This window comes from Drechmeria coniospora, chromosome 03 (assembly GCF_001625195.1).
Source record: "Drechmeria coniospora strain ARSEF 6962 chromosome 03, whole genome shotgun sequence".
In the NCBI taxonomy this organism is placed as follows: domain Eukaryota; kingdom Fungi; phylum Ascomycota; class Sordariomycetes; order Hypocreales; family Ophiocordycipitaceae; genus Drechmeria; species Drechmeria coniospora.
In genome coordinates, this window is record NC_054391.1 from 5,078,013 (window position 1) to 5,089,889 (window position 11,877).

The 11,877-nt window shown below is 58.8% G+C and overlaps 3 protein-coding genes across 3 annotated transcripts; 2 read left to right on the top strand and 1 right to left on the bottom strand.

Annotated features, from left to right (window-relative positions):
• Window positions 1–2,102: 2,102 nt before the first annotated feature.
• DCS_07091 (uncharacterized protein) lies at window positions 2,103–7,191 on the top strand (the record flags this gene model as incomplete). Its single annotated transcript, XM_040804377.1, has 7 exons — window positions 2,103–2,299; window positions 2,370–4,273; window positions 5,164–5,357; window positions 5,421–6,114; window positions 6,186–6,222; window positions 6,291–6,839; window positions 6,906–7,191. The coding sequence occupies 7 exons, from the start codon at window positions 2,103–2,105 to the stop codon at window positions 7,189–7,191; spliced, it is 3,861 nt and encodes a 1,286-aa protein (XP_040654481.1).
• Window positions 7,192–8,084: 893 nt separating this feature from the next.
• DCS_07092 (hexaprenyldihydroxybenzoate methyltransferase precursor) lies at window positions 8,085–9,113 on the bottom strand (the record flags this gene model as incomplete). Its single annotated transcript, XM_040804378.1, has 1 exon — window positions 8,085–9,113. One exon carries the CDS (start codon window positions 9,111–9,113, stop codon window positions 8,085–8,087), a length of 1,029 nt encoding a protein of 342 aa, XP_040654482.1.
• A 1,654-nt stretch (window positions 9,114–10,767) lies between these two features.
• Window positions 10,768–11,621, top strand: DCS_07093 (synthase; the record flags this gene model as incomplete). Its single annotated transcript, XM_040804379.1, has 2 exons — window positions 10,768–10,831; window positions 10,990–11,621. The coding sequence occupies 2 exons, from the start codon at window positions 10,768–10,770 to the stop codon at window positions 11,619–11,621; spliced, it is 696 nt and encodes a 231-aa protein (XP_040654483.1).
• Between the last annotated feature and the right edge of the window lie 256 nt (window positions 11,622–11,877).

The window sequence follows — 11,877 nt, forward strand, 5'->3', positions numbered from 1 at the left end:
AACCGGATGCCGCATGCTGCAACGCAACCCAACAGCGGGCGCCCGCTCGTGGCTCCACTGAGCGAACCCTGTCCGATCAACGGCAGGCGGCAGCGCATGCGATGATGCTACTGACCTGCTGGCGGGCTTTTGATCTAGAGACGACCCAGGCAAGGTCCCGACGGAGGAATTTACGCTGCGCAAGGAACAGGCAAAGTACAATGGAAGCGTGCAACCTACGATTTTAGTACGGAGTACTGGTACCAACTTCCTTCTGCCCGCTTCGTCATCATTTGGCAATCGCCATTTGATTTCTCTCCTTGTTTGCTAGGCCCTGGCTTGTCACTTCCTCACGACCCATAGTACCTGTTGCTCGACGCCGGGGATTCCGTGACCCATTTGGCCAGAGTCCGACAAAGTGGCCCGGATGACTGGGTCTTCTGCGAGCTGCGCCGTATTGGTCACTGCATTGCCAAGGGCTGTCCGAAGCTGAGTGCGGGTTTTTCGTCTTGGCTGTGAGTTGCTCGCAGCGAGCGGTCGAGATGGCTCAAGATATTTCAAAAATAGGGGGCATGTACATTGCTGTCAGTGCTGAAGTGCACGTACAAAGTACTAGTACTTACGCAGGTGGGTGCCTGCTAGCAGTGCCCTGTATTGGTCACCCTCGTAATAGCGGACGCACCCGGCAGAGGCGCCGTGTCCATGGTCTCAGGGGCACCGCTGGAACTGCTACTTCCATTTCGGTACCTTGGAACCTACTAGTAGCAGGCATTGGTAAGTGCAGGTAGGGGCAGGTACCTTGGTATGTACTCTGTGTCGCTAGGACAGCCGCATTGGTACAAGCCGCCAAGATCTGGTAGAACACACGTGTCGACTTTGGAGGGAACAAGCGGCCGGTCCACCAGGTTCACGTCAACTCCTCGAGTCGTTTCCGATTCGGCCCGCTGTTCTTCATGGAAATACTCCCGGATAAGCACGCAATTGAGCTTGTTTGCACAAACAAAGGTGGAAGCACTTGCCTTGTACTTACGGCACTCCGTACGAAGTACTTTTAATAGTACATGTACTTGCGGAGTACGAAGTACATGACCCACCATTCAATCTCGTATGCAACGGGATGAATGCTTGTATGCCTCCACGGAGTATTACAGTACTACCTCTGGAATTTCGGAACGGTACGGCAAAGAATTACTCTTGGGCATTCTCGAAATAGACAAATCTATGTCGCCGTTTGTTTTTCCTGCAAGAGACTTCAAGACGTGGGCGAATACCCCAAGACTTGTGCATTACATGTACTCCCAAGTATGTCTACAGTACAAGTGCTAAGAGTCCTTGGTACTCCGCGCTCATATAATTACTTGCTTACATGTACTCACTGTTGCAGGTGTCACACGTAAATGCTCCGTATATGCACTAGCATACATGTACACCTACATACGGAGGGAGTACTTACAGACTCATACAGTACTCCGTACATGTTCAAGTATTCGTGCCCAACAACATCCTAATGCTTCCATGTACACCCCCACTGTAAGTAGGTAAGCATTTGTGTTGAATTGTACAGTAATGCATGTAGGTGCACATGTACTTAGGTGTACGGAGTACGGGGTACATGTACTGTACTGTAGTTGTATTCTGTGCGAACTGCTGTACTCAAGTACTCGGTACAGCGTAATACGGAGTACTTGTGCGTAGCAGGTATAATGTTTTGAAGAGTACGGAGTATTACTGTACTGTACTTTGTAATTTTAGTATATTACCTATATTATGTGCATACTCAAGGGCTTGTCCAGAAAATGTTCCTTGCACTTAAGCACTTGTACTGTCAACTTGAAGTGCACCCTTGTAGGGGATGGGTTGAGTTCCACGAAGCCCCACTTATCTGCTATTCTTCCAGCTAGCGCCTATCGATAAGAAAGCAGTAGCCGCCATCGTTGCTGATGCCATCCTCCGCCAAATTACCTACAATGTTGGTTCATGCCTGGACTCGACTGCACCACTACGATTACAGCTGTCCCGATACCCGTTGAGCGAACGGAGCGACCGTCACGTCGAATACTTCTAGACCCAAAAACAAAAGGAAGCGTATTCACCCATCGAAATGCCGTGAAAAGGCAGCACTCATGTCCTCCAAACGCTCTCGTTCGACCTTTGAAGCCGACAGCAAGCACGCCCCTTATGCGCTCTTCGGCACTCCTCTGCCTGACGAGGCCGATTCTCGCGACGACGGCGCTTACCTGCCGCTCTGGAAGCAAGATGTGAGAGACGAAAAGGGACGAAGACGGCTTCACGGAGCCTTCACCGGCGGCTGGAGCGCAGGGTATGTGGCTCGCCGCCCCTCGTGTCAGGATTCTGCATGCCTCGCAGCCATCACTCACGCCTCGTTGTAGCTATTTCAATACCGTCGGCTCCAAAGAAGGCTGGGCCCCCTCGACTTTCGTATCGAGCCGGTCGAGCCGCAACAAGGATGGAGCGGCCCCGAAGCAGCAGCGGGCGGAGGATTACATGGACGACGAAGACCTCGAAGACGCGAGCCAGGCGCAGCAGCTCCAGACCTCTCAGGCATTTGCCGGGCTCGGCTCGTCCAAGGACGACCAAGCAACGGCAAAGGGTCTCATGGGCCTGCTTCGAGCCGACGGCGACACCATGGGGCTGAAACTGTTACGACGAATGGGGTGGAAAGATGGCCAAGGCATCGGCCCAAAGGTTCGGCGGACCGCTCGGCTCGACGTTGGCAACCCGCCCGCCGGCGCTCAGGTCGAGACGCACCTTTTTGCGCCAGACAACTCCGCCATGATACGGTTCGTTCGCAAGACGGACCGTCGCGGGCTGGGGCACACGGCCGAGGTGAAGCTTCAGCGGCTGCATGGTGAGAAGCATGCGGCCGGCACCGACGATGTGGACGACGCATTCGGCAGGCTCAACGGTCCTTCGCCCCTCTCAACGGCGACATCCAAATCAAAACCACCACGAGCCGCTTTCGGTGTTGGCGTCCTCAACGATACCGGCTCGGACGAGGAGGACGCTTACGAAATCGGGCCGAGGATCAAGTACAACCGCGTGATCGGGGGCGACAAGGCCAGAAAGGTCAAGAAGACGACAGCCGTCGCCAACCCGACACTCTCGACGACGCTCAAGTTTGTCTCGAGGACGGCGAGGGCGGCGAGTGGCGTCGGTCGATGCCACGACGGCCGGCTTCCTCTGCCCGGATTCACATTGGCCAAGGTCACCGAGGACCTATCCGCTCTCTTCTTGCAGTACGCACCCCCTCCCGTTCCTCCCGGCTGGAGGTCGGCCAAGGATGCGGCAGCGGCGACGACGGGCGGCGCGGCCGGGGAATACGTGTCGACGGCAGATGCGGCCAAGGCCTCCAGCCTCGACCCCCGGGCCAGAGCGGCGCTGCTGGGGGAAAAGGCTCTTCCGGGAAAGTCCGTCTTCGACTTCCTGTCAAGCTCGGCTCGAGACAAGCTCGCGCTGGCATCCGGAAAGTCCAATCTTCCTCCCGCGCGGGGAGAGACCCCTGCCGAACGTGCCGTGTCGGAGGAGGAGAGGCGCAAGGCGCTGTGGGATCGAGTCCCGAAGCTCGACCGCGACACGGCCGCGGCGGCCTTGTCCCGAATCTCGACGGGTCCATACTCGGACGATGAGCTTAAGGGGGCACGTTACAGGAAGTACCTCGAAAACCAGTCCAACCCGGGGCTGCCCGCGGCCGACAAGGCCAAGGGGATGACGGATGAGGATTTCGTGCGGGAAATGAACGAGTTTTACAACTGCGCAAGGATATTCAAGCCCATGACGGGCTTCATGGCCTCTCGATTCACGAGCTCGAAGGCGATGCTCAACCCGTCGAGGGGCGCCGACGGCACGGCAAGCGAGCTCCTGTCGAAACCCGAGGCGAAGAAGACGGATCCGGCCGAGGAGGCGGCCAAGATGGGCATGTTTGGCCACCTCACGCGTTCCGTCGACGACTTCCTCCCCACCCGGCTGCTGTGCAAGCGATTCAACGTCAGGCCGCCCGCAAACTCACGGTCCGACGAACGCGAGGAGAACCCCCCACGAGCCTCTGCGTCCTGGCCTGTGCCTCCTAGAACGGAGATGCCGCCCGGTGGCTTGACGACCACCGCCGCACCACTCTCTCTCCCTGCTCTGGAGATGGCCGGGGGCAGTCCGGAGAGGAAGGCCCCCGTCGCGCTGCATCCATCCGCCGCCGAGGTGAATCCGGAGAAGAACGAGGCTGTCGAGGGAAGGGCGGCCAACGAGGACGTCCTGCGGGCAATATTCGGCGATAGCGACAGTGAATGATGCGACCAGCCATGCTTCCCTCCCTCGACGAAGCTTCCTGCGGTCAAAGGCCACGACATGCTTCCCTGCGACGCAGGACCCTCCATTCGCCTCCACCTCCCATTCGTTCGCCGAGTCCTTTGCCGAGGATGAGCTTGCTGGTTTCCATTGTTCGCTCTGACTTGCTACATGGCTGCCACACCAGCCGTGATCCTCGCGCATGCCCATGTTCATCTCCATCAATGCAGATTTCAGCATCCGTTGGCCCCCAGCTCATGACATGTGAGAGGAATTTGTGAGAATTTTCTTGTAAGCGGCATCAAGCAATGGGCATACGTTGCATCCGCAAAGGCGAAAGTGGGCGAGACACTTGTTGGACACCCGTCGAGGTATCCGTGCAGATACTGCGTTCTGCACCTGCTTGTGCTCGAGAGGACGGCATGGCGAGAGTCTGGGTCCCTGGGAGGGGCAGCACTGTACTGTAAACACTAGGAACGGCACTCCGTGATCCCTACTAGGTAGTGGCTAATGCTTCAGTGGCAGTGAACAGTACTTTCTTGCCGTGCTGTAGGTACAGTACTAGTACCTAGTAGGTACTTACTGTACCCCTAGCAGAGCTTGTGGTAGCATTATGCTGGGTGCACCAGTACTGTAATTTTCCGTCCGAGTACTTGCAGGGAAGTACAGTCCCGTATAACATGTACTTGAAAGTACTTACTTACACCTACTGTACTTGTGCTGCACTGATACACCTACTTGTGCATACCTACTTACTGTACACTCCTACTGGAGTGTATTACTTACTGTACACTCCTACTGTAGTGCAGTGCCGAAGCCCCAGCTTTAGCCGCTGGAGCAACGTTCCGCCGTGGCGAAAGGCACAGTTGATCAGTCACATCCTAGACTGGACCCCCCCCCCTAGTCATTCCCGCCTCACCTCGTCGCCTCGTCGCCTCCTTGCTGGACAAACTCCACGACAATCACCTTTGCTGTTTGCTCTCCTCAACCTCGCGCTCCCACTCGGTTCGCCTTCCCCGTCCCATCGTTTGGCCACGCCCTCGCACGTCAGCCGCCGTCAGGTCTCGAGACGGATGCTCGTCCCCGATTGATGGTCGCATTGAACCGCCGAATCCTGCATCGCTCGGCTGCATCCTTCACAGGCTCTGCCTCGTCACGGAGCACCATCTCCCCGCCCGCCGCACATCTCTTTACATCGCCGGACCGCGGCGCCTGAAAGCCGCGAGCAACCCGCCGCATTGTCTGGGACGCAGGAAGCCCGCAACGGACCGTCAGCGTCCTCCCCGTTGGAGTCGGCTGAGTCGCAGCACCATCCCGCCAGGCGTTTCCCGCACCCTCGCCGTCACCGCCACCGCATCGACGACAAGGAGCACGCCGACGCCTATCGCGAGCGCGAGCAGCCGCCGCCTCCGCAGTATCCCGCCTCGGAGTCGTCTTCCTCCTCGCGCCCCCCGCCCTTTTCCTCGCTCTTCGTCCCGCTCTCCGCCTCCGTTCTCGCCCCCCTCGCCCCCCTCGCGAGCCGGCCTGCACCCGCTCCCGCCGCAGAGGCCAGCACGTCCGCGCCCGCCTACAGCCCGGAAGCAAAGGCCTTTGGTTGCATCGGACGTGCCGCGAGCGCGTTTGACGACGCCGTCGCCGAGACCAAGTGCGCGCTCCCGCGAGATACCAAGGCAGAGTCGAGCCGCGACGACGACGAGGGTGAGCCGCCGCCAGCCTATTCGGATCACGACTGCCCGCTTCGCTCCTTCGCATTCGCCATGTCCGTCGCCGGAGGAGCTTCGAGTATCATTACTCAGGTGCAGCAGGGGGGGGGTTCGCCTATGAATGCCATCGGAGGTCCGTCGCCGACCCGTTTGTTTAGACGCGTCCTCGTGCTCAAGACCGAGGCTCGGCTGACCAGGATGCAGATGTCGGCGCCGACGAGACCATCGCCATGGACCTACGGTAGATGCATCCGCCCGAACGCTCCATGCGAGGACGAAAGCGGAGAGCCGGCTAACGCGAGGAAACAGAGGCACGAGATTTGTCCTGTCGCGGGATGAGCTTCTCACCCTGCCCGAGTTCGTCCTGCTATCGCTGTTCCCCAATGGCCTGTTCCCGGAGGGCCACATGAGCGGCTTCTCCGAGATGGATGCCGTGCAAGTCGACGTACGTGACGGTCCCGCCCGATGCACCGTCCCGCTCGCCGTACCCGTCTGGCTAACTTACCGTCGGCCGCAGTACGACCCGGTATCGTTGCAGTACATGCTCGACTTTTTTCGAAACGTCGCCCAGTCCATCCCCTCCGAGTCGTCGCCCGGCACTTCACAGGACGGCGACGCCATGGATTCTCTGTCCCCCCGTGACGAGTCATCCAAGCGAGCCGGCATCATCGTCCTGAGGGAGGATCTGGATTTCTACGCGATCCCACCGACCGCCTCCATCAGTCAGCCGGACATGATTGAGGTGAAGCGGGCGGCGGCCAAGGCGCTGCAGAAGCAGGATGGCATCTTCTCGGGCCTCAAGCGCAGTGACGAGCCGGGCACGACGGAGGCGCATCTCATCGAGATGCTAACGGCCGGGTGAGTACCGGAAAGGGCGGACGTTTTGCTTCCCCTGGTCGACGGTTGCTGACGCCACCACCGCAGCGGATTCAACCACGACGACATATGGGGCCACCGTGCCGGAGAGCCCAACAAGGCCGTCATCTGCAGCCTCGCGCTGGCCAGGCTGCGCAGCGACATTCGCGGCAACGAGGTGGGCACGAACGCGGTAGGCATGGCGCAGAAGCTTCTGCTGTTCTGGAGGAAACCGGCACGCAGATGCTGGTGGGAAGGGGTCGAGCTGGACGACATCGCCGGCGTCGATGGCAAACTAAAGGTCTGGATCAGGCGCGTGTGGACCCTGGAGATGAGTGTCATCGGCCTGCGGTGATGACGGCCAGCGCCCTCGCGGTTCTGAGAAAGGTTCCGCCCGCTGCAAGCAGGCGTGCATCAGCATTTTCGTGCCGGCAGGCGTCATTAGGGTCCAGGCGGGCTTGGTGTTTTATAGCCAAACTACATTTTTTTCGCCCAACTAATTCGAAGCCTATTATTCTTTCTCTCGTCCATCGCCGCTGGGTTGGCATGCAAATCTGCGCAGGTTCACGTAAGCCATGCGATGACTGCTAGAATTGTGTCGCTGCCAATCATGGATCACGGGCGTCGTCGAAAAGAGGTCATACGTAATAGATGGCCGGGCCTGGTTGTGGAGATGGTGGCATCATAGTCGGCCCCTGCACTGGATGGCGGGCGCTTTCCATTCACGACGCGGGCACGGGGTTGGGGCCGTTGAGTGGCACACTGGACGCATCATGTATGGTATCTTGGCTGGCCCTCTTGGTCACTGCACAGCGGGAATCGAGACGACATGGTCCGGTGAAGACGAGAATGTTGAGGTTTTTCTAGCATCGGCCTGCATGAGCCTCGATGGCATGAAATGACGACGGATGCATATGTCGTCGTGTTCATGCCATGATTTAGTAGACCTGCCGCATGATGGCGGGCATGTCAAGGACGTTACCAGCGACGACATGCGCGCAAGAAACACGGAGTGTATATGCGTCAAGTGACCAGACGATTCCTCGTCTCTCTACTTCACGCCTCCTGCCCTCGCATTCCGTTTCTCGCACAAAGCCGGTCAAAGACGCAGCGCCGTTCTCATCCAGCCGGGGGAAACCTTGTCCTCTGGCGACATGGGCGGTATCGGTACGGAGGCTCCACGGGACTGTTCGTCGCCGGTGTCGGGTTTCGGGTATCATGATGCTTCGTCGTCTTTCTCGCTCTCGGCTACTGTTCTCGGCGGACGGCGAAAAAATAGTTGCCGACGTGCTCGCTTCCTCGGACCTCTTTCCAGCCAAGGCCGGGGACGTAGACGACGCCCATGACGCGCGGGGACTCCCAGCCCTTGCCGGCGAAATAGCGGCGCAGCTCGTGCTCGTTGATGTACTTGTTCCAATCGTGGGTGCCTCGAGGTACGATGCGCAGCAGGTCCTCGGCGACCAGGTTCGTCGTGAACCAGCTCAGCCAGGTGCGGGCGATGGTGCTCATGACGAGCCAGCCGCCGGGTTTGACAAAGGGCTTCAGGCGGTCGAGCAACGCGGCGGGCTCGTCGATGTGTTCGATGACCTCGAAGAGGGTGACGACATCATAGCGGTCTTGGTCGCGCTGCGGCACCTCGAGGTGCTCGACGGCCGTCTGCTTGTAGGTGAGCCTGCCGGCCAAGGACGGGTCCTTGCGGGCGTGGGCTTTCGCGACGGCGAGGACGGATGGCGTCGGGTCTACGGCCGTGACGCTCCGGGTTGTCGGCAGGCGAGCGGCGCTCTCGGCGAAGATGCCTCCACCGCAGCCGATGTCGAGATAGGCGAGCGAGGGGGGGGCGGTGACGCTCGGCGTAGCCGGCGGTGGCTCCGACCGCAGACAGCTTTGGATAAAGTCGTGACGCAGCGGGTTCATGAGGTGAAGCAGGCGCGAGGAGCCGTGTGGATCCCACCACTCGCCGGCGAGAGCGTTGAAGTGTGAAACCTCGTCAGGGTTGACCGAGGAAAAGGTCGAGCTCCATCGGCGTCGGCTTGACAGCTTCGGCCCGTGGTGCGAGGGCGCCGTCCGAGGCGGCTGCAACCTTGGCAGCGACGTCGGCAGCCGTGCCAGACGGGCAGCGGTCGTCGACGTCCACGAGGGAGCTGGCATGAGTGGGTGCAGCCTGACGGTGATGTCTGTGGAAGGACGAGTCTGCGGGTCGGCTCGTCGGCCGAGAGTGAGCTCTATCGAGCTTGGCAGTTGATGGAAGCGGCTAATAACAATACCGTGTAATTGCATGATGCGGAGCCGGCAATTGACGGGCCGCCGACAAGCTGACAAAGAAACGCCGCTCCAGTGCATGATGCAAGATGCCGTGCGAAGGTAACGTGACCAGCCCGCACTGTATGTGCTGTATGTGCTGTACTGTAATATTTATTATGACTCGCAAGTACATACAAGTACCCCGTACCGTACTCCGTTGTCCGTACTCCGGACTTGAACTCATTTGCAGTATTACTTGCACGTGCAGTGCTTGTCCGTGCACTCCATTGTACATACATGTACTTACGTACAGTACAGTACGTGCAGTATTACACCTAAGTACAGTCCTTGCAGTACCTACACCTACAGCACATTACAGCTACAGGTGCATCAAGGTACTGTAGGCACTGAACTTGCAAGTTACAGGTATACTGCATGCAGTATCCTTCTCTACTAGGTAACTAGTACTCAAGGCAACAGGCTGTGCGCATGGAGCCGTTGCGCCAACAAACACGCACCAGGAAGCAATCAATAATGAATGAATGCCTGCGTCGGTCCATTGACGGACGAATGCCGCCCACCATGACCAACAAGCGGGCTGGTCCATCGCATGCGGCTGCTGCTTCCATTCTATTCCTCCTATTGCCACGGCGATGAACAATAGGGAACAAGGTGCCGACCAACCCCCTGACCAAAACGCCTCATCGTCCACCGTCCGCCGAGGCTGCGCTGGTCGGCAACAAATAATTTACCTTTTCATCCCATCTCATGTGTCCTCTTCCCAGACGTGATACCTTCGGAGAGCATGGCACCCTCGGTTCTGCACTGACCTCGCTGGGCCTCGGGCCTCCGATTTGCATCTGGAAGTACTCATTTCACCATACCATGACTCCAGTGGCTCTGCCTATCAGTGATGGTGTTGGTCCAAGTAGGGGTACCTGTACTATGGAGAGAGGAGTGCACACAACTACACGTACTCAGGAGGAATTACGGGGTACTTGCACGTACGTGGTCGGATGCGTTCTTGTACTTGCCTGTGTCCTATGTCGACTAGGTGTTCCCCGTACTCCGTAATACTTATCCACTACAAATACAGCGTATGAATGAAGTACACAGCAACAGCGGCATTGATCGCAGGTGTGCATGTGCAAGTAGTTGAGTGCGTGTAAGTAAGTACCTACGTGTAGTAGCAAGTACAACGTACTTGCACCAAAGTGTCCTGTAGTTGTAGCTGTACGGACCATAATAGTACCTAAAGTAGCGCCTACATGTGCAAAAGTACTTGTAATACAGGGGTGTACCTGTACTGAGGGTACTGTCACTTGACAAAAGAGACGATTCAGTTTTGGTGGCGCTGCTCATACAAATTGAATCGACATTTTTGCCACCCCATTGTACAAGTACTGTACAGCCGCGCCAGGTCCCCTCTTCTCCGCCCCCTCCCCCCACCCCACCTGCAAAACTTGGCGGCGGCCATTCCAATCCCTCCTGGCCGCCCGCTAATGAGCCGCACACCACCCACTGCCGCCTGCCGAGACCGCTTGCCGAAATCGCATGCCGAGGCTGAATCTCCGTCCCCTTCTGCTTCTGCGGCGACCTCGACGACGACGACCAACCCTCTCCCGTCCAGGCGCTCCCATGCAGCAACGAGCACGCATACATACCTTGCCATCCGTACACAAACGCCAGCATGCTCGACTCCACGATACCCAAGGGTCAATTTGACTCCATCCCCGACTCCATCGAGGCCTTTCGTACGTAGCGGATGCCCCTCTCCCCCCCCCCTTCATCCCCCGAAGCAAAATCAAGCAACGAAGCAGCCGGCGCCCGCATCGTCTCCGAGCCGGCAGAGAATCCCCTTCGAGACCCCCCGAGCCCTCGAACCAAGCCGCTGACGGTACGCTCGACGCAGGAAGGGGCGAGTTCCTCGTCGTCCTCGACGATCCCGGTCGTGAAAACGAAGCCGATCTCATCATCGCCGCCCAGGACGTCACCACGGAGCAGATGGCCTGGATGGTCCGTTACTCCTCCGGCCTAATCTGCGCTCCCATCAAGGCGAACCGGGCCGAGGCGCTCGAGCTGCCGCCCATGGTCTCCGTCAGCCAGGACCCCCGCGGAACGGCCTACACCGTCTCGGTCGACGCCAACGACGAGTCCGTCACTACGGGCATCAGCGCCCACGACCGCTCCCTCGTTTGCCGCGTCCTCGCCGACCCTTCCGCCACGGCCGCGAGCCTCCGCCGTCCCGGCCACGTCCTGCCCCTCAGGGCGCACCCTGGCGGCGTGAGGGCCCGAGCCGGCCACACCGAGGCGGCCCTCGAGTTCTGCCGGCTGGCGGGCAAGGCCGAGGCCGCCGCCATCTGCGAAGTCGTCGAGGATGGCGACGAGGTCCCCGGCCGCGCCGTCCGTGCCGCCACCGACATGATGAGGGGAGAGGACTGCATTCAGTTCGCCCGCAAGTGGGGGCTGAATGTCTGCACCATCGCCGACCTTGTCGACCACGTCGAGAAGACCGAGGGAAAGCTGCAGGTGAACGGCTCCTGAACGAGGACCAGGAAAATGGGGGTACGGCATCATCCATCCACAATCGGTCGGGGGCGGCGTTTGTTCAGAATCTTGAATTGCTCTTACCTGTATATCGTTTTACTTTGCATCATTCATGGCGGAGCTGCAGCGCTGCGGAGAGCATCGGTCGGGACCGTGATTTGAATTCATCGAGGAACACATATCCACCAGCATGCGAATAGAACGACAGCTCGTACCGATCCCTCCCGCCAAGACAACTTTCAAATGCTAGCCA